Consider the following 21,224-nt stretch of genomic DNA (forward strand, 5'->3'; position numbering starts at 1 on the left):
TCCTAAAGACCAAAGGGAAACAAAATTATCTTGGAATGTTTGAGAGATTAAATGTACCATACATTTAAAATATGATCATTTGAAAGTACCATTTTTTTGAGAGCAGACTGTTTCCTCTTATTTCTGTGTTACTCTCTAGTGTGCCAAAGGGCAGGAATGGCACTCTCGGATGCCCTACAGTCACAACTTCCTCTTTTCCTGCCCTAAATCATTTACTTGCAAACAGAATGGGGATGGAAGAAGCAGGACATTCATTTCCTCCATCCTGCATGTAAAAATCCTGCGGGCTAAACAGACTGAAGCTGAAAATCCACGAATTCCTATGCTTGGCACTGCCCAAGTTGTAAGGCCATCTCTGTCTGGCACTGTGACCTTCCTGCCATGAGAACAAGCAGTCTACAAAAATATGGGCAGGTCTTTTTCTCTGGAACAACAGCACAGCAGTGGGCTGCTGTGGATGGAAAGTCTCACATGTGAAACATCCTCTTCACTCTCAGCAATGCCAGTGGGACCACATAACTCCACTGAAAAACAGGTATCACATGATGATTTGGTAGTTGTCAACAACAAGGCAAAGCTCTTTCCAGATTTCACACTTAAAAGACAAAAAGATGCCTTGCCAAAATGGGCTTTTTCTACAGTAAAAACAGACTGGAACCTGAAATATGCTGTCCACATCAACCACTCATATACATTCTATACATGGCAGTATGTTTCAAGAATTGCTCCTTCATTTTCAGGGCAACCACAGTGTTGAAGCATCTATTTTCAGAAATCTCTGTTACCTTCCACTGCAGGTACAATAATCCTGACACAGCTGTCTCCAGCCCTCCAAGGAATAAAGTGGGGGCTGTGTGGGTATGTGTGGGTGGGTGGAAAATCCCATAAAAAACTGAGTCAAGTCTTGGACAGTTCTGCAGAGACATAAAAGAATTCAGGACATATCATGTCTATGGAAACTTTCCTCCCCATCCCACCAGCTCTGGTGTGTTGTTTACTGGGTGCCTGCTTGTTGTGATGCTTCATGGACATTCAGTGAAAACCTCTCTTGTATCCTGGGATAAAAAGCACAAGTAGCTATTAACTCTCTATAAACAAAATATTATACAACTCATTCCCCTACCTGCCCAGAGGCAACAGTCTTACTAGGTCAGTCACCCTGTACTAAGATGTTAAAATCAAAAATGCAGGGATCTGGTTTTAATTCTCTGTTCTCTGACTTTCCAATCTGCTGGGCTGGGCACGTTTCACAGACAGATGGCTCTTTAGGGTTCATGTACTTAAAAGAGCTCACAGACAGAAGTAAAAAAAAATAAAAATAAAGAAATCAAGTGCTGTCAGTTGAAACAGCCCTTCACACGCAGAGTACCTTTCTGATGCATAAACCTCTGACAAATGTGCTCTTCAGAACCAAAGGCTACAGAACAAAGTCCCAAGGGAGCTCTACAACAGCTTCTTGTTTAGTCAAATGTCTCAGTAAAAATATTCTTCCCCGAAAAAAAGGATTTTTTATTTCTTTTCATTTTTTTCCCAGAGAGTATTAAGAGCTCTGAGTCTCTGAGTAGAAAAGTATCAATCTTTGAGAAGTATCTTAATGTCTACAAAAGACAGACCTTCTGACAATATATTTTTGGTATAGAACTTTTGGCACAAATACCTGCAATAGACATTTTTACCCCATTTTTTTTAAATAAATAGGCTGATCCAATTTTAAAGTGGATGTGGAGAAACTAATACAGTGGTTTGCCAACAGAGTGCAGAACTCAACCCATACATTGTTTTGATAATATATTACTTTTCCATTAAATATGAGTTTTACTATTACTGATGATGACGTTTAAGGCAGAACTGGATTGCATTTGCCAGGACTGTGTTTCTTGTCATGGCTCAACTCAGTCTTTGAATTTCTTTGGAGAATTTTATATGTGAAGCCAAATGGGAGTCTCATTCAGCTCTTCTCTGTATCAGCTGGAGTTCTAAATAATTCAGGGAAAGTCAGAGTTCAAAACACATTTGCATTCACTTGGCTGGCTGTCAGTATGAGAACCATCCTCTTCCTTCTAAGAAAGATCATGCAGAAATCAGAGCTGGAAAACAGACATGGCAGCATAAGGCAGCTCACAGCACAAAAAATCCTGCACTGATTTTCAGTCCGATTATGTGCTGAGGAGAAAAGTTATCCCCAATTTTCTCTTTCACATGGTTATTTATCATCTGTTCAGTGCTGAGGAATGCCTTACTCTGCCTCTCCACTGGTGAGCCCCTGGTGTCTGGCCCTTCCCTCTTTCAAACTGAACAGTTTTCTCATTTTTACAATTTTACTCTATTTGCAACATCTGGATTTTGTGGCTGTGTCTACAAACTGCTTGGTAACAAGGGTTTGCAGCTGGAGAGAAAACTGCCAAAGCTGAAATCATCACTGCAAGACAACATGCTATTAGAAGGTTCTGTGAGACAGGCTCCCCAGACCAAATCTATGCTTGTATAGCATGGAGTGATGCTTCCACAATATACACAAACCACAGAAAATTGTCACACAATGCTTTTTTCTTCTCAAGAGATGCCTATCAGCTCAACTTTTGCTTGGTCAGTCACCATTTCCATCATCAAGTTCTACTTTGTCGCACTTAAAAAATATGGCAATAAAAGATCTTGCCAAGACTAAACTTGGCATACAAGTTCTGTCCAGAAGTAACCTCAACTAATCTTTGTCAGCTAGCAAGTGAAGTGACTTAGTCATTTTTAAATCACTTGAAAATGAAAGCTGTAGAGGTTCTGGTTCTCATAATTTTCACTGCTCTGCACTTTCAGCACCCCATAACAGTTCAGCAAGGACTCCTGGGGAACCCAACTGTCCTGGGGAGCCTTTGTGTCAGGGGTGGGATGGCAAATGCTGCTCCCTGCCTCTCCAGGCACAGAGGGTGGGGCTGAAGGGAGATGTTATAGCTGATTTCTATGTGCTGTGCTGCCTGCAGCCCAGGATTGAAGGTAACAAACCTGGTGTTTCCCATTTGCACCACTGGAGATGCTGGGTGCAGGAACGGGGATCTTACATCTCAAACACATCATGGAATCACTGGGAATATTTCCAGGCAACCATAGAGAGTTGTCTGTGCTCATCACTCTCTTCTTTCATGAACTACTTATGGAGAATTAGATTTGTAGAAATCAGTCTTGCAAAGTGCTCTGGAGCACTGCATTTTAACAGAAGGACAGTCTACTACAATACTCGCTCAGTCATTTTTTGGAAAGCTAATGTAGCAGAGGAATTCTTCAAAAGTGGCTTTGCTCTACACTTAATTCTAAGCTCTGTCTGTTCCCTGTACCATTAGATATTTGCTGTCTGCAGCTGAGAGGGTCTCGCTTGCACTGGGACTGAGCCTGCACCTGAACCCAACATGCCCCAAGCTCCACCAGTGCACCCTGACCACAAAGAGCTCTTTGCTAATGGATCCTCCCGTGGGATCTGATCTTCATCATATTTGAAGTGATTTATTTTGACATCTGCAGATTTTCAAGAACAAAGAGGGAAAATGAATTATCACTCTGAATATCTGCCCCATTCTGATTAATCACGCACATGACGCACATAAAAAAACTGGGAGCTCAATTTTTTGCCATCATCACGGCTCAGCTGCTCTTTTCTAGATAATTTCTAACTGTTCATACACTGCACAGTTCAGCTTTCCTGTTGCTACAATGTGTTAGCAATTAATGCACAATAAACAAGCAGACAATTGTTCTATTTCCAGGGAATAAAGTCTCCAAGGACACAAAATTAAATACAAACTATCCATCCTTCCCCATATCCTAAAATTTCAAGGAAGAGCAAGCAATTAACTCCCCAAACACACCACGTGGTTGAGGTCATGGTTAACAGACACTACAATTTAACACATATTTTACAGCTCCTGAAGTCCTGTCTTCTAACTATTCACTTTCTGCTTCTCCTTGGTGTTAGCACTCAGAAGAGTTTGAGAAACCCCATGATCAGGTGGGCCAAAGAGTGGTCTCTACCAAAACCAAGGGGTTTTAGCTGAGTTTAGCTTTCAGCAGGTCAACCCCTTGATGTGACTCATATGTAAGTACCACAGAAATGCCAAATGAGGAGAGGGTGAAATGAGGTGAGGATTGCATAAGCTGTGTGACTGCCAAAGAAATGCTCATGTGAGCACAGCCCCAGTCCCAGCCTTATTCCTGGGGGCAGAAATGTGAGCAGGAGCCTGCTTCCTCCACTGGCTTGTTCTCTGTCCCTCCCCATTGGCAGTGGCAGCCTCCCAAGTTCTCAGGGTCTGGAACAGCATCTCTGGGTAGCAGGACTGCTAAGAGGTGCTGGGAAACTCCCAGCAACACCACACTAATGATCAGCACTTGTAACAAGACAATTACAACCAAAGGACACTGCTCGGATCTGCTGCAGGGCAAATGAAGTTTCTCCTGAGTCAAAATGCTGTCACTGCTTTCCCAGCTCAAGGGCTGAAGGGGGAGGTTAGAGCATTGAGAAAATGGACCCTGAGAAAATGAGGAAGAGAGCAAAATTAAAAATCAGAACTTTCACTTGAAAATCTTTTCCCTAAGCAGATCCTGTGCTCAACAGCCAGACGTCACTATGAGATGAGGATGTTCTTACTGCCTGAAGTGAACTTCAGTCTGAGCAAAAAACACTAGATGCAGCTTGTGGTTTCCATCACTTTCAAGCTCTACACTGCCCTTTGTTCTGCACGAAACATGCCTTTGGAAAGCCAAGGAAAACTTGGTTTAATAAACACCAAATTAGAGGAAATGCATTTGCCTCCTTGACATCTTTTAAAATGTCACTAAGGCACATATTATTTCAGGTCACTGCAAGATTTCATTCAGTACTTGTAACAAAGCTGCTGCTGTCCATATGGCCTGTGCTACAGCAAGGGAAGTGTAACTGGCTGAACGGACTCTAGAATCACCTTTCTCCTAGAAAGGTATCTCAAAGGAGCACGAATGATGGTGCCTGATGTTTATAAACAAATTGAGGCTGGACTGACTGTCCTTATAGAAGACTGCTTCTCTTATTTTGCAGTATCTTGTGGAGTGGAAGAAATACAAGTTTAACAAATCTAGAACTTTCTGGTGGTTTGTATACTCCACAAACTGACAGAACTACTTGTAAACAAAATTACTGTACTTCACCAGCCACACCTTTAAAACAAAAGTATTTAAAAAGCTGAGCAGGCAACCCTGCTTTGCTCATGCTGGGCAAATGTTCAGCTGTCCATGTACACCAGATTTACAGGCCTTCTGTGTCAATCTGACAACTCCAAAAGATTCAGGCAGGGAAAAGATTTAGCTCTATAAATACTATTGAACTTCTCTTTCCACTGGCAACAGATCAATCCAGTGCAGAAGAAAAGCCCATAGCTAAGGCTGGAAAAAGTACAGAGTTGGGTTTTCAGAAGTGCTCTGCATTTGTCTAGTCCAGCTCTGGTTTGAGCAGGTTAAGTCCCATAACTGAGCACTTTTGGAAGTCAAAACATGACTGTTCACTGAGGCACTGGAGTAATTGCTTCTTGGACAAGATGGTATGAATGTTAAAATGTACTACAGGCTACATAATAAAAACAGAGGTTGTGCTCTTTTGCAAGTCTCGTGGCATGAAACTCAGCTGTTTTGCCCTGCACAGGTTCCCCTAACTGCTCACTTGGTTTCTTTCCATCTGGAGTTTCACCACAGAATTTTGCTTTGAGCTTCCCATTTGAATACACGAAAGCTCTGCCAAAACCACATCACATTCAAACCACAGGAAATCATGAATTTGGCACTGTTTTGACATGGAAGCTGTAAACAGTGTGCAGGTTCACTCAAAACTGGATCACTGTCCTTTGAGTTATGAAACACAACAAAACTTCCAGCAAACCAGGTCAGAAATCTTAACTACTAAAGCAAAGCGAAATTACGACTTCTGCAAGGATCAGGGGTTTTTTGAATATTATCTCCTACCTTTTTTCCTTCAGCTATAAACATAATACATGAAGAATAAAAAGAGAAGTTCCCTCCTTTCCAAGTCTGAGTTACAACACGATTTAGATAATTCTCACAGCTCTACCATACACATATCCTATTAAAGACAAGGTAGGTTCCTATTGGCAGCTTTGAGCATGAATAAGTGTAAAAGTCAGAGTTGTAGATATGAGTATGGTTTAGTTTTACATGCAACATGATAGGCAATCAACTTTCAGGTAACTTACACTGCTGCACAGGAACCTCATGATTAAAATCCAGTATATTTTTAGTTGCCAAACACTGGATTTTTTCCCTTCAAGATTCCAATTAGCAAACCACACGGAACTTGTATGAAAACAGAAAAGTCTGAAGTATGATTTTTGACTTCAAGTTAAACACTGCCCCAAAGAAACACATACTTGTCAAGAACTCACAAGTTCATTGAGGATGAAATGAAAACAATCTAGATTTCCAGACCAAGCCTAAGAACAATACAGATTCCAAACCAGAGTTTGAATGCAGAGCTACATGAAGGTGGTTTGACTGAAGTCAATGAATAGGAAGCAAAATGCAGTCACTCAAAAGAAGATTTACACTACTGTACTGTCTGCAAGAAAACACAATTTAATGTAGCCAAGTTTCACTTCAACCAGATTTTTACACCTGGCACTCTGACTGTCAGGAAAAGCTCTCCAGGGATCCTGAACACCCAGAAGCACACATCAGCCACTTCTGACCTGTCATGGAGTTTTCAGATGTACACAGTTGCTCTCGCAGCTTTTCCACATCATCTGGGTGAACCTGCTCGTACAAAGTGCTGCCAAACCACTCCGACTGCGGCTGGTTCAGCACGGGAGTCACCGAGTCCGACACGTAGATCACTCTGCCCGTCTCAGCTGCAACCACAAACAGGAACCCATCTGCAGCCTCCAGGATAAGGTGTTTCAGTTCCTTCCAAAGAAAGGATTTGATTAGAATGCCAGCGAGGAAAGGGAATTAAATATAACATATGTCACTGTCAGAAAATATTGTTTTCTTGTGATCTTACGAGCTGATCAAAACAGAGACAAAAATTTTCACAATACAACCAAACTTGCAGCAAGGCATAAATTGCCCATCTCAATAACAAGCAATGTTTTATTTTCTGTTATTGCCTTTCCTCTGGTGATCTCCATGCACTTAAGGAAAATAAACAACTAATACTCACTGCATAATCTGTGACAGGCATCTAACATTAAAAAATAAAAAGGTATTTCAGAGTACAAACAGAGGAAATGAACAGCTCTAACTCATGGCAAATTCATCCCTTAATTAAAAGTTCTGAATAATTTAGTTGGAAGGAAAGCAATAAGACTTTCTAGTTTGGTTCTCCCCAGCCCTGCTCAGGATGAGCTCTGTTTGTAAATTAAACAGTCAAGAGATAAAAGGCAGAAAGTGTAATGGGAATGAGGAAAGAATCCCCAGCCTCTTCTTCCATTAAGGGCCCTGAGCCACTACACAAGAAGGTTCTGGAGGTTTTACAGCTGTGAGTGTGAAGCCTCAGCATCACCCAGAAACACTCCCTTTCCTTAACAGAGCTTGAAACCCTCTCATGGCAAAGGATGACAACTACCACTCCAATTCCTGCAAAAGAAGCTGGAACAGCCCTTGGTGGCTGCAGTGACCACCAGAGCTTGTTAAGATCCTGCACCTGGAACTCAAACACCGAGTCTCATTCCAGGTGGGATGTCTCAGCAGGGTTGGTGCGCCAGTGGTAGGTATTAGCTAATTAAGGTGAGGATAAAAATCTGGCTAGCTATTAAGAAACGGATAACTCATCTCAAGAAACACTCAACAGATTACCAACTTCTGCTGCTTTGTTATAGAGAAAGCACACTGATCCTGAACTACTGACTGAACAAAAAACCTCATAGCACACCTGGCCACACTATACTGAAGATAGTATAATCAGCTTTCCACATTATTTAAAAAGATGAAAGCAAATTTTGTAATTCTGCAAGATTTAAAAAAAAATTACAATGAGAAGTGACTAGGGTGTGCCACCAGCAGAATGGCACAGTCCCTTCAGAAACACACTCCAGGAGAGCTGGAATAAGCAGTCGTGAGCACTGAGGGGTCAGCAGCAGCTGCTGTTTATCTAAGAGAAATAAGTATTGCCTCCAGCCATAACTTCCATGTGTAAGTGCTTAAATCACTTCAGACCACAAAAATGAACACTACACCCATAGGACTTCAAAGCAATGGAGGTGGTAGGAATTTTCAATGTGCTCAATAAACAAAGTTTTCGTTCAAGCACTGGGTGCATCTTCCCTCTTCCATCAAAAATGCAACCAAGAAGTACCTCAGCCAGGAGAGATGGGATTCATCTCTGTCCAGTTCAGCCGCTGGGAACTCCAACATTAAAACTAAACGATGTTTTCAACCTTCCTCTAATCCCCAGAGAGAGAGGCAGGTCTTTCCAGACTAATTTTTACTTATTTTAGAGAATCTCTGTTTGGATGGGAAGAAGCCAGATCTGAAGGTGAAAATTCCTTTCTGTGAGGCAGTGAGTACTTGTTTTTCAGATGGACATATCTCAATGGTAAGAATGCCAATTTGCTTCTCCAAAAAGAAAGATCTGTCATGGTGTTAAGATCAAGTCCAATCAGTCACAAAAACCTGTCTGTATTCACACTTTGGATACGTAACTGGCACCAGCTGCTACACTACAATGAAGGATCAAGCTGAGGCTCTACACCTTTTAACACCAAAGAAAAACAGGGAAAACCAACACTTTTGTAAATTCTACCTGTTCTGTAAGAAAGGAAGGCTTGTAAGCTCCATCAGTAGATTTGTTTCCAGTGCCCCTCATGGATTTCATGTGGGAAACAGCCATGCGAAGGATGGTCAGCTTGTCGGGCTTGCGAGCCAGGGCGCTGCACGTGGGCACCATGTCCGACAGCTCCGTGATGTACTGGGTCATCTTGTTCCTCCTGCGCCTCTCAATCTCACTGTGATTCTCCCTGAGCATTTAAAGAAACACCAAAGCAACAGGAAAGAGACGTGAGCAGTGTAAGAATCTCAACTAGAGGTAATGAATCATAATGCTTCGCACTTGTTTTGCTGTTTGCACCCCGGGAGAGTAAAGTGTTTTACAAAGCCAACCACTGTTATCCCTCCGTTTACAGACAGAAAATCCAGGCCACAGACAGATAAATATGATTTGCCCATAGCTGCGAAAAGAACCTGTATTTCTATTTATTGGCTTGTGGCCTTAATCTCTTAACCAGTTTAATCTCCTTCGGTTTAAGGACAAAAATGAAGTAGAAATATGTGAGGAGCTAACATCTGCCAACTTCAGTCAAACTCCCAGATTTGCTGTGGTGCGTCTCTCAGCTTCTCATAAAAGGTGCCCTTTAGAGGAACCTCTCACTAACAACTGGATCAAGTCAGCAGGAAATGTCAGCACTGACTTATGAAAAAAGCCCACTCAGTGACAACACAGATGCCAAACAATGCTGTTTGGAACACCCCACATCCCTGCAGGGAGTTACTACATGCCTGCAGGATCAGACTGCAGCACTGGGACCATATATGGGATAACAGTACATACCAAAAAAAAAAAAAAAACCCAATAAATAAATAAAATAAGTAAGAAAGACAGCAAGTAAACATCTGGCTTGTCAGACATAGACCGGAATTTATGTTCAGGGACAATTTAGCACAGCAGGGAAGCAACAATGACAGTACTTGATGCTGCCCCAAGTTGGGCTAGGCTGCAATGTTCTCATCCTTTAGAGCAATCATATGGCTGAGGTGGGGAGTCAAATTTGAGAAATCCCCAAATGGACACCCACCAGAATCTTTCAGAAATAAACATCTCAGAGTTCAGTTTTCCCATTCTGGAAATCACCACTGCTTGATCAGCATTAAGGAATCACACCAATATATACATCTGAAATGGTCCAAATGGACCTAGAATACTTCAGTGCCCAGCACTCTTTCTTCTCATACTGTACCTGTCAGGTGGCAGCTAAATACAAGTACACGACAGGTAGATGATGCTTCAGTTGTCAAAGCAGCATCTTCCACTGATTTCAATGAGCTGTGCATGGCATTGTCTTGTGGGATCGCTGGCTGATCCAACAAGATGTGACAGGTGATCACTTGGAGAGTCCACCAGCATTGACTGATGTGATAACACAACATTAAAAGAAACTGCAACAATCTTTGGAGCTGACTGTTGTGAAGACTGACATGAAAGCAGAAGCTAGGCTTGGCACACTTTTTGGATACTCTCTGGAATTAAGCCTTTTCTTAAAACGCAGGAAAGAATTGTATGCTACTTCCTGAAATAGAGGAACGCAAGTGCTTGCCCTGCTTTGGGTATCCTGCCCCTGCACATACAGGTGTTACATGCATGAGGCACAGTCTGCAGAAACAACACTTGTTAGGGTTACGTGCACAATTATTCAATTATTATTCCTATGCTTACTGTGTGATACGCAGAAAATCCAGCTATGCTCAGTAAATTACAGCCAAGCCTTGCCTGAGGTCACTCACTGTCCAGGACACTGTAATAGTGAACGTTTCATTTCACCTGGCTGAGGAACAGCCCCTGTGTGGGTCTGCACAGGTGTAGGAGGGAACGGGGGAGCTGGGTCACACACACAGCTGGTGTGACACTGCACATGTACACAGAGCACACGTGTGTACATGCCAGCTGGTACATGCTGATAAATATGGACACAGGGAAGATAAAAGCATTTTTACATGATGAAAGCTTGCTCTATGCTCAGCATTTTCACAGAAGCGGTGGTTAAGAAAAAAAGAGAGAGAGACAAAGAACAGACAGATTCAACATACATTTCACACTTGTACATAACACATTGTCTACCACTCAAGTATTTTAGTACTTCTGGACACTGAAAACAACCATTATAGAGACTAAACAAAGAGACTCTAAAACTTCCTGAGAGAAAAGGAGTATCCCAATAGTCCACTTCATTTATGATCTTAAAAGCTAGAAAGTAATAGCAAGTTAATCTACTGGCTGTGGAAGTGTTCAAGCAGACAATACTCCAAAAGTTTCCTGAAACAAGTTCAAATTTAAAGCCTTAAAAGAAAAAGAGGGGCTGTGCTTCTCTTCCAAAGTGTGTGTGTCCTAAGAGTCCTGGCATTCACAAACTTATACAGAATGATGTCCTAATTCTGCCATTTCTAACTTTGTTTTTATACAGAAATTATGAAGGGACATTAAATTTTGTGATACAGGGGAGCTGATCCAAAACCACTATGGGTTTGTATTCACGCAGTTTTGGAACAGCCAAAAGATCAGTATGAACAGCATCATATAAAAGAAAAATGGGGGAAAACCATATTTGACTTCTCTTTTTCCTACCTTTCCCTTCTGGTTTAGCACTACTTTGATCATCATCCCACCTAAAACAGAGTAACCATCTCTCTAAGCTAAGGCACACGTACTGAGATTTTTTGGACACGAACATCCCCCTCTTTTCTCTCAGCAGAAGAGCTCTACAGGACACGCCTACCTTGCAAACTTTTCCTTATCACCAGTGATTTGATCACCATCATACCTAGAAACAAAAGATAGTACATCAATCAGCAGGGGTTATGCATTGTGTGATAGCCAACATACAGCAGAAAGCAAAAAAATTCACAACTGCAAACCATTACAAATAACAGCAAGAAAAACAAGGGAATGAGAATGATACAGCAAAGAAAACACAGAGCCTGATCCAAGCCATGCCAATCCAGAAACTTCATTTGTATATTTAAAAAAATAGAAGACACATTTTCAGTGGATTTAAGCAAACACTTTGACATACACTGATTTCTTGGGAAACTTAACAAGCAGCACCAGTACAGAAAACACCAGTGAGCTTTTATCCACAGCAGGCCATGAAATATTCATTGCTGTGCTGGAAGTGAAGGGGCTGTATCTGTTCCAGCTTGCAACCACAGCTCCCTCCATTCAGCAGAGGGCACTGATGGTCCACAGATAACACAGGAGGGCAGAGACACGGCTGAAGGGTGATGCCTTATATAAGGGAAAAACTTCTGTAGGGACAGACACTGCACTGACTGTCCTGGAGGCTGGCAACAGGCAGGCAGGCAGGTGAAACTGCTGGGTAAACAGAAGTGAAATTTAAACTGGCTTAATTCCCTAGAAGTAAACAGGTACCTCACTCCTACTCAAATCAAGAGAAGTTGGATGCCCAGGCAGGTACGTGTGGTGTCTGAGCAGCACCTTTATGGAGGAAACCCAGACCAATGGGACTTTTGTCCTGTGGGACTAAAGCTTCACTGTTTCTGAAGCATTGTCCCAAAGACAGGCAGCAATGTGACATTTCAGTAAAAAACGACATGCTGCTCTTCTTTCTCTTTGCTAAAAATGCACTAATCATTTGAAATTGAATTTTGCTAGCATAGTTATGGAGAGACTCATTTGTTTGAAATGAAACTGCGATTTCCAAAACACAAAATGTATGTTTTGGAAAACACAAAAATAAGGTAATGGCTTTTCTAGAAGTGAAGACTATAACTGCTCAAGAACAGTTCAATGAGAATTTTATTAACATTACACCTCTCCAAAATGATGTAATTTGTTACAACAGACAGCCTATGAAGGTCCTATGTATTAGCTAAAAAAGTAATACAGCCTAAATAAGCATGCTTTCCTCTTCTAACAAATCAATAATGAAATTTTACTTTTTTTCTGTCTGAAATGAATTAAAACTAATTTTAGGGAATCCACCTATGCCAGTTCCTCACTCAAACAGTGAAGACAAAGCTTAAGCAAATCTTGAGCTGTATTTCTTTATGCTGTGCTCAACACCAGCACCCTCAGAACATTCAAGTGACAGCACCACTCTATTCCCCCCGACTCTGCCTGGAGAACAGACTGAGGCCAAGAAATTTTCAGCAAAAAGCCAATTGAATGAGGAATGGGCACATTACAGGGGAAGCACATGCACAGGCTCTGTGTGAGGTGGGATGTCACGCAGGGATAGCTGAGCTGAGCTGGAAGCCCTGAGCAGCAGCAGTGTGTGTCAGCTGCCGTGGGGCACTGTGCTGACAGCACTGCTCCTGTGCTCCCACCAGCCTGGCCCTTGGCCACTCATCCTGCTCTGCAATAGCTGAGGATGTTTTTGCCTCCAACTACTGGTTATCCCTTCCAGCCTCCCAGCTGAACTCTGCACAAGTGCTCCTTCAGGCACTTCAGTCAAAGCCAGCTGGGTTAGCCTCAACATTTAAACAGCAGCTCTTTGATAACTAAATAATTTTGACTGAAACAAGCTAGGTCATGTGAGTAATCTGGAGAAGGGAACAACTTGAAGAGGATGTCTGAATGTAGCCCTGGGTGTCTCTGCATGCTTCTTCTGTACTCTAAAACCAGAACAATCTGGGCTCTGTGCAGAATTTAAGACTTAGATTTTGATCTGACACCAAAAACCGAGTCTAAGCACAGCACAGCATACCTCTCCATTAAAAGCAATGGAATTACTGGCACAACCCACCATCAAATTTTGAAAGGCCAAAACCAGAATGGGGAAGGACCAACACATGGGTATCAATGTGCCCAGAAACCCTGATGCTTGTGCAGGCACAGCTCAGGTCCCATTCCTCACAAATCTTGTTCCCTTAACATGTGTCTTCTACCAAATATTAGGACCAAGCCCTCAAATCACCAGTTTTAACACAGGGACTGGTTCTATAAATGGCATCAACCAAACAAATGCACTGCTGGTCTTGTCCAGTAAATGATTATATGGTGTCACAGTGGATGTTCAGCACACTTCTCTTTCAGACTGGAATGACCCTGTTAAACCCTACAGTGACAGCTGTGCTGCAACATGGCTGCTGCTACAGAGCTGCAATTACAATTTGGATAATCAGCAGTTACCCACAGGCCTCCAAGTATCTACACCCCTCACTGCAGCTGCTTGGTTTCTAATAAAAAAATGCAAACAGTGTGACCAGGAAAAAAAAAGGAAAAGTGAAAAAATGGCAATGAGGCTTTACTGTTTATTTCTAGCTTTGAATATTCCATGTGAATTAACATTTTTTTGTCAATTTTTACTATTCAGTTACACCTAATTCAGGTACATAATGTAAAGTTCACTAACTTTAAAAAAACAATCCACCTCTACAATCTGTCAAATCATCTTAATAAGCAATTAACATCTGAAATAAATTAGAAGTGAAATTTCCTTTTCAGTGGCCAAAAGACAACTTCAGCAATGTCAAATAACCAAAGTCCATCTACAGCAGTTGAAATAATACGCTAAAAATCACAAGTTCTCTCATTTGATATAGCTCCAGAGTGAAATTGTGACACACAGGCTGTCAGCTTTATAAGCCAATAACTACATCAGGCAGGTTTCTGCCAAAATGCCTGATTTTCAGAGGAAGCTGATAAAAAGAGTAACTAATATTTGGGTTGAGCTGTTGGCAAGTTCTTCACCTGTGTTTATATTGATTTTCAAACATCAGTAATGAGACAGCTGTCTTTCCCCACTGAAAGAAATCAGTGATTTGGTCAACTCTTTTGTAAATGCTCACCTTGAAAATTTGCTGGGCCCTTCCCCATCTTCATCATCAAAGTCCATTCTGTAAAAGCAAGATTTCCAAATCAGCAATCAAGGCGTTGGCAATGGTGGCATGAACATTCAAGCCAGGTGTTCTCAGTGTTGTTAGATTTGTGTTTTGCCTGGAGGTGTTGAGGGCTGAGGATTCCAGTCTTGCTCATCCCCTCCAGGACCTAGAAGCAGCTCATCAGCTGATTTGTGTTCCAGAACTTCTCAAGGCTGTGGAAGAGCTGAGTTCTTCCTTGGGCCAAATCCCAGCCTGCCAGTTTGGCTCCTCCAAGGAACCACAAAAAGCAGAAACCTGTTTCTTCACTTCTTACACAAACAGACTAGGAAGATTATCTTCCTGATTTAGACATCTAAATAAGATTCCTGGATTAGGCAGAGTGAGTGTATCATAGATATTATCACTACAGTTATACAATAATATAATTTACAAAGCATTTTAGACATTTCTATACCTCTAAAAAAAGGTGGATAAATATTTATATCCCCAAATATAAAGACTTAACTCTGCCATTAGACAGTCCAGCTGATATAAAACTATGATACAATGATATTAGTTTATTTATTTTAATAAAAAATACATTAGTATAATATACAGACGTTGATCAATCACTCTTAATTTGTGTAGACAGGAAATTATAGTTTTGTTTTGCAAACATTTTTTCAGATTTCTTTAACTCTCTAAGCTTTCCATCCTTTCAGTGTAGTAAAACTTCGTACAACTAGAGATTCCATGTCTCTAATACTGTTCATATTAACAGGTATAAGTCCTATTAAGGGCAAAAACACTTCAAAGTGACAATGATATTTATCTCAGTATTAAAATGATTTCTACCAATGACAAATTGAGATTTGTATGTCCAGAGTGTGGGAACAAAGATGCAAAAACAGTCTAAAACATTAGCATAGAGAAGTGCCAGTCAGGCACTACCCTCTTAAATTCTTCTGAATTCTTCCTTCTTAAATTCTGACAACCAAGAGACTCTGGCCCATAAAAGATGTGTCTGAGTCACAGCAACCTCTGTACAAATGGAATGAGGGCAGCAAGTCAGCACAGGAATTGGACATGGCACTAGAAAAGCTACAATAATATTTTCCAGATGGTAACAGTGATTATTCATTTCTGGAGGAAGCAAAGAGAAAACCATTTTCCCCACAGAGCTTGAAGAAAAGCTGTGTATTTAACTTGCTAAGCTTTGATGCAATCGTCGTTTTGACTATAAATTACATCTTTGCTCACCTAATTAGCACCAAATCCGGTTCCAAGGTCCGTGATGATCCCTCAGCTGCCTCATGCAGAACAGCACTGACCCCCAGTGGCCTCAGCTCTGCCACAGGGCTGCAGCTAAGCCAGGACCCAGCTGCTGCTGGCACCCCAAATGTGGCACCAGCAGCCTGAATCTCCCTTGATTCCCTTGCAGCACTCCCAGAAATTTAACATTTACACATGTGGTATAGCCCAGGGTCTCCTCTCACCTACCTGCTTCCTCCCCACATGCAATAATGTGACATTCCAGAAAAACCTTCCCATTTATAGGAATTGGAATGTTTCTACCTGCACTGAAAATGCAGAGGTCAATGTTAAGGAGAGCTGTTTGTTTACAAGGGGAGGGCAGCACTGGGATGGCTCTCACAAAAGCATCACACCCTTACCTGGGTTTCACTGGCAGCTGAAACACATCTGAGAGAAACACCCAGTTTCAAACTGGGGGAAAAGGACTGCAGAAAAAAAATTATACACCTGTGGGGGAAAGCCTTTTCTTCAGGGATTTTATGAGACACTGCTTTAATCTGGGACAGATTAATTTTGTTACTCTTTTCCTTCCTCTCCAGTACGCTGAGATCACATGCCTTGGTGGATATGATTCTATGATTTATTTAGCTTCCAGCCAAATACTCCAGCTGAGTGCTAAGGGATGAGTTTTCCCCAAAATCAAATATTAGCTGTACTGCATTTAATCTAGTTTATTATTACTGGAATACAATGCAGGGAATTAGAGATGATGATAACAGCTTAAGGCTTGATCCTGCTACCTGCACTCTGAGGGAGTGAGGACGACTAACACAACTATTTATGATGGTTGGATATCAGCTTCTTCCTTTAGGAGATTCTTGATGGGTTAATATCCTCAGGTAACACCTCCCACATTTATGGTGGGCTCATCACAGCAGAATCTGAATGCATGGGGTATAACATCAGCCTGTACTAGACTAAGTCTTTAAATAATGACTTTGCTTTGTTAAACTACCCAAGCCCTTTATTTCACATAGAAATTGAACATAAATTTCATTTAAAATATCAACACTTTAAAAAAATGCAACAGCAAATGTATCTCTGTTCCAGCTTGGTTAATAACATATTTCCTAATTTCACTGTGCACAGTGAAAAAACTCTTTGAAACATTAAAAAAACCCCTCAGACATAAAGTCATTGATTCCAGTGTCCTGCCTGATCCACTGTGCTTTACAGCAAGGCAGAAGGAAAGGCAGTGAATCAGTTGTAACCTTTAGCAGAAAACAGCAGAACACGTAAAAATAATATTCCATCAACCTCCTCATACCCTGACAGATAAGATCTTCTGTTTAGATAGAATATACTGCACATTAGCAAAACAGTAGAAGCAGCCTCCCAGAAGACAAATGACATCATTTCAGAAGATTCAGAAAGACTATCTTTTATCTTCATTTAAAATTCCCATTAAAAAGAGGCTTTAAAAAAGAGCTGCACTATGCTCTTTTGTTTTGAAGAGACAGCATAAATCTTGTTTTCCTCTTTCATACTGTTCACATCAATCGTGAAAAGGCCTGATGCATGAAGTACTTATTAAAATGTATTTTCCTTAGAAGATGTGTGGCTACCATAAATACAGCAATAAAAATACTTTAAAAAATTAATTATTCTCAATTAGAAACATTTTCATAAAAAACACCCTACAAACCAAAATGCCTCCAACAAGGTCGACCTGCACAGGTTAAAAAAATTGACATGCAAGAGGATTGCAACACTGCAACACAATTACTATGTAAAATTCCCAAGAAATGTCAAAAGATGCTTGCCATGATTACACAGTGTACGGAGAAGGCAGGCAGGAATGGTCAGAAGCAAATGCAGCTGAGAAGCAGATGGGGATCTGTATTACAGCCTTTTATTCTGCACAAAATTGAGGGGTAGAATGGTGGAGTGAGGTCTCTTTTCCCCAGATTTTGATAGTTTTGGTTCAGAGAAAAGGCAAGACTACACCATGAACCAAAACAAAACCAATGCAACTGAAACCAGCTCATCCAAAAAACCCCAACCCTCCCTGTCCAAGTACAGACAGCCCAGGAAGGTGAAAGAGCCCCTTATCCTCTAATACAGCGAAGCCTCAATTAAAACCACATTAAATAAAGAACTGAGGGTGCATTAATATAAGATAGTCACTGACCACTGCAGTGCATTATCTTATGCTGTCACTTTTTTCTGTGAAGTAGCTGGTATAATTTATAGAAAGGAAAAATATTTTTCCAAGCTGTCAATGAAGCCAAATGCCGACACGGCAGAAACACTTTCTGGACAGGCAATGAGTTTAAACTGATCTACATTCAAGTCCACACAGCAATTATTCTGCCAGCTTGCCTCAGCAATTATGAAAAAAGAAACAATTTTCAGAGATAACCAAAACTGGGAAAGCTGGCTGTGTATGCTCGCTCCACTCCTTTATGTTTGACACAGAACACTCCTACAATGCCCAAGGACTGGGGTGTACCAAGATGTATCACCAGAACAGCAGCAAAAGGAACAAGTGTTAGTTGCAACTTTGTTCAAAAAGAAGCTCAGAGGAATTAGACACAGCAGGCATCCTTTGCCTCAAGGTCTGAATAAACACAGGAGGGAAAATAAAAAAAATATTACAAAAAAAAAATAAAAAAAAGCACTCTCAGCTCAGGCTTAGAGAAAGGCAATTAGTTCAGAGCTATGGTGCACAGATGAAATAACATGATCCAGGTAAAAAAGTGAATCTATACTAATTTACTCAGTGAATTAACATGTTAAAGACATTTGAATTAATTTGATTTTATGTTCCTCCCACCCTCCCCTCACTTCACCTTCTCACAAATAGATGACAATACTTAAAATGCAACAGATAAAGCATTTCAATTAATATCAAGTCAGTATTTAATATCAGAATATTTCACAGTCAGCAGCATCAAACCTTGCAACAGTAAATTGCAAACTGATATTCAGAGCTGACATGGTTTATGATCAAAAAAGAGATCAAATATCCTGCAACTCAAGTACAAAACCTTATCTATGTTAGGTAGCAATGAAAAGATGTTAATGCTTTGTCTTTTCTTTTGAGTGCAAGTTTAAAAAGGTTTTCTCATTGAGCAGCTTGAAAATAAAAATGTGATACCTGTCAAAGAGATTCTAGGAGTTTCTCAAACCAGTTTCATACAGTTAGCTCAGCATAAAAAGGGCACTCAGTGGGGGGAGATATTCAAACTCTTCTGCCCAAAGGAGCATCCCTCAGAACAACAATCCAGAGTGTTCCATCACACCAACCTCACTCTGCATTCGAGGCAAGGTCAACCTTCCCCCTTGTTAATTCACTCCAAGACTGGGACTCCAGCACTGCTGCTGGAGCAGACACAGAGCTGGCAACACACCTTGGTGAACAATCCCTAGAGCAGCTCTTGCAAGGAATAATGTCCTCATTAGGTGCTCACCAGGGAAGATTTCACTCACTGTTGATCCTGTTAAGCCCCACCACTGTCTGATTTAGGACTAAACATAAAACTAATCAATCTCTTTTGAAGAGACTCTCAGATCAGTTATCTCTGAGAAAGCATCATCCAAAAACCATTACTATTTGTGACCAACCTTTGATAAAAACAGGAGGGAGTTATTAATACTAGAGAGTAGTTTTCTGTTCTCAAGCTCTTGCTCCACTTTTCTCCTAACACAGAGAATTTCTATTACAATTTGATGTGGGCAACTACCCCTACACCACATCAGCCTCTGATGCTAGATAAAACAAATCTTCTTTAGCAGAGCCCTGAAGCTTGTGTAAGGGCTGAATTTGATACAGGCCCTTCTCCCAGAAGAAGACTGGGCTGCTTCCAGCGAGACCTAGAATATTGCTGTCCACAATCTCTGAAGAGTGAGCTCTCATGCTATCTCTGTACCTCGAACTATAAAGAAAACATCTTTAACAGGCCTCTCTTTAAGAGCTTCCAAGTGTAACCTTCAGATGAAGTTGAGGAAGTCTTCATGTGCAATCTTGCTACCTTTTTGCACTTGATAGATCGCTGTGAGATTAAACAGATATAGGCAATACACATTCATTATATCTACCACAGCCACAGGATCCAAACTCCTTTCTGGATGCTTTGCCAAACCTGAAAATCTTCTGAAACAAGCCAAACAACAAGCCATATGCAAGTTTGATCTTGCAGGAAGAACAGATGCATTGAAGAGAAAAACAAAACATCAGTGACTAATGTCATAATGCAGCTTACATAAATATAACATTACATAATGAACACACACATGTATTCAGGTGCATTTTGAGTTTTCTAATGCAGGTAATTTCCCATTTCAGACCTGAAAAAAAGGAGATGGCTTATGGCTTACCCAGAGCGACGCTTTCCTCCTCTGGAAGGCATGGATCCTGCCATCCTCACTTGTCCACTCGCCATGGGAGCCACTGGCAAGGCCACCGAGCCAGGAATATCTGAGGCCATTTCTGCAAGGCACAGGTAGGGGAAGAGGTGGGGGAAATCCCTTAATGCATTACCTTCAGAGAAACCTCTGCTGATAACATTACAGACAGGCCCTTGCCAAAACAAACAGAGAAAGCTTTCCTTTTCATTTCTAAGGAAAAGTAAAGCTCTCCTACTAAAACCCAGCAGATTCACAGATCCTTTACGAAAAGCCCAGCTAGGTCAACAGACATTATAGTGCCTGGGAGACAGAGAGAATTGCAGGTAGGTATCTCTGCAATTCCACTGACCTGATGGTTCTCATTTTAAGTCTCTAAGAGGCTGTCAGATGAAGGGCAACAACCTCCTACAACTGTTAAAGCCTTGTGCAGAAATGCAGAGCTGAATCCCCAAGGGAAATGATGCTGTGGATTATAGTGCCAGGGTACCAAGAAAAATAAAAATTCAAAAACTCAGTTTGCCAGAGAGCCAAGAGCTGAGAGCAGAGAAGAATTATCAGGTGATGCTGGTTTTTATTATTTATATTCTGGTGGCATTCAGAGGGCCAGACTGAACTTCGAAGAGTTCAAAGGCTTCCTGCATTTCTGTGTGTGTCTTGCAGAGCAGAATTGAGCCCAAAATCCAGGCTGATATTCATCCCTCTGCCAGGGCTCGAGGTACAGCCACAAGTTTAATCAAACCTCAAAACTCTGATGTGAGAAACTGCAAAAGCTCACCTTATGCAATAGTATTCAGACTTCTAATGGCAAGTACTTCTAAAGTCTATTAATAATAGTTCATTACACTTCAAAAAAGAAAAGTGGAATATAACATATTTATACCCTTTTCTTCTATCCCATATTAAGCATGGGATTAAGAATGTTTTTCCTCTTTATAACTCTTATAAACTATATGAGCAATTAAAACTTTTTTCTAATGCACATATACTTTATTCACTCTGGAGGAAAA

The 21,224-nt window shown here is 41.1% G+C and overlaps 1 protein-coding gene across 3 annotated transcripts in view; it reads right to left on the bottom strand.

Annotated features, from left to right (window-relative positions):
* Positions 1–21,224, bottom strand: part of ARNT2 (aryl hydrocarbon receptor nuclear translocator 2) — a 96,376-nt gene that overhangs the window by 51,513 nt on the left and 23,639 nt on the right. For 2 of the 3 annotated variants that reach the window (XM_058033298.1, XM_058033299.1), the window contains exons 2-6: positions 20,188–20,299; positions 14,542–14,589; positions 11,508–11,552; positions 8,765–8,978; positions 6,714–6,927 (exon numbers count right to left, since the gene is read on the bottom strand). In XM_058033298.1, the coding sequence (XP_057889281.1) occupies positions 6,714–6,927; positions 8,765–8,978; positions 11,508–11,552; positions 14,542–14,589; positions 20,188–20,299 (633 nt within the window). The remainder of the gene's footprint in view (positions 1–6,713; positions 6,928–8,764; positions 8,979–11,507; positions 11,553–14,541; positions 14,590–20,187; positions 20,300–21,224) is intronic. The other variant, XM_058033300.1, reaches the window with a different exon arrangement.

This window comes from Melospiza georgiana, chromosome 13 (genome assembly GCF_028018845.1).
Source record: "Melospiza georgiana isolate bMelGeo1 chromosome 13, bMelGeo1.pri, whole genome shotgun sequence".
Classification (NCBI taxonomy): Eukaryota; Metazoa; Chordata; class Aves; order Passeriformes; family Passerellidae; genus Melospiza; species Melospiza georgiana.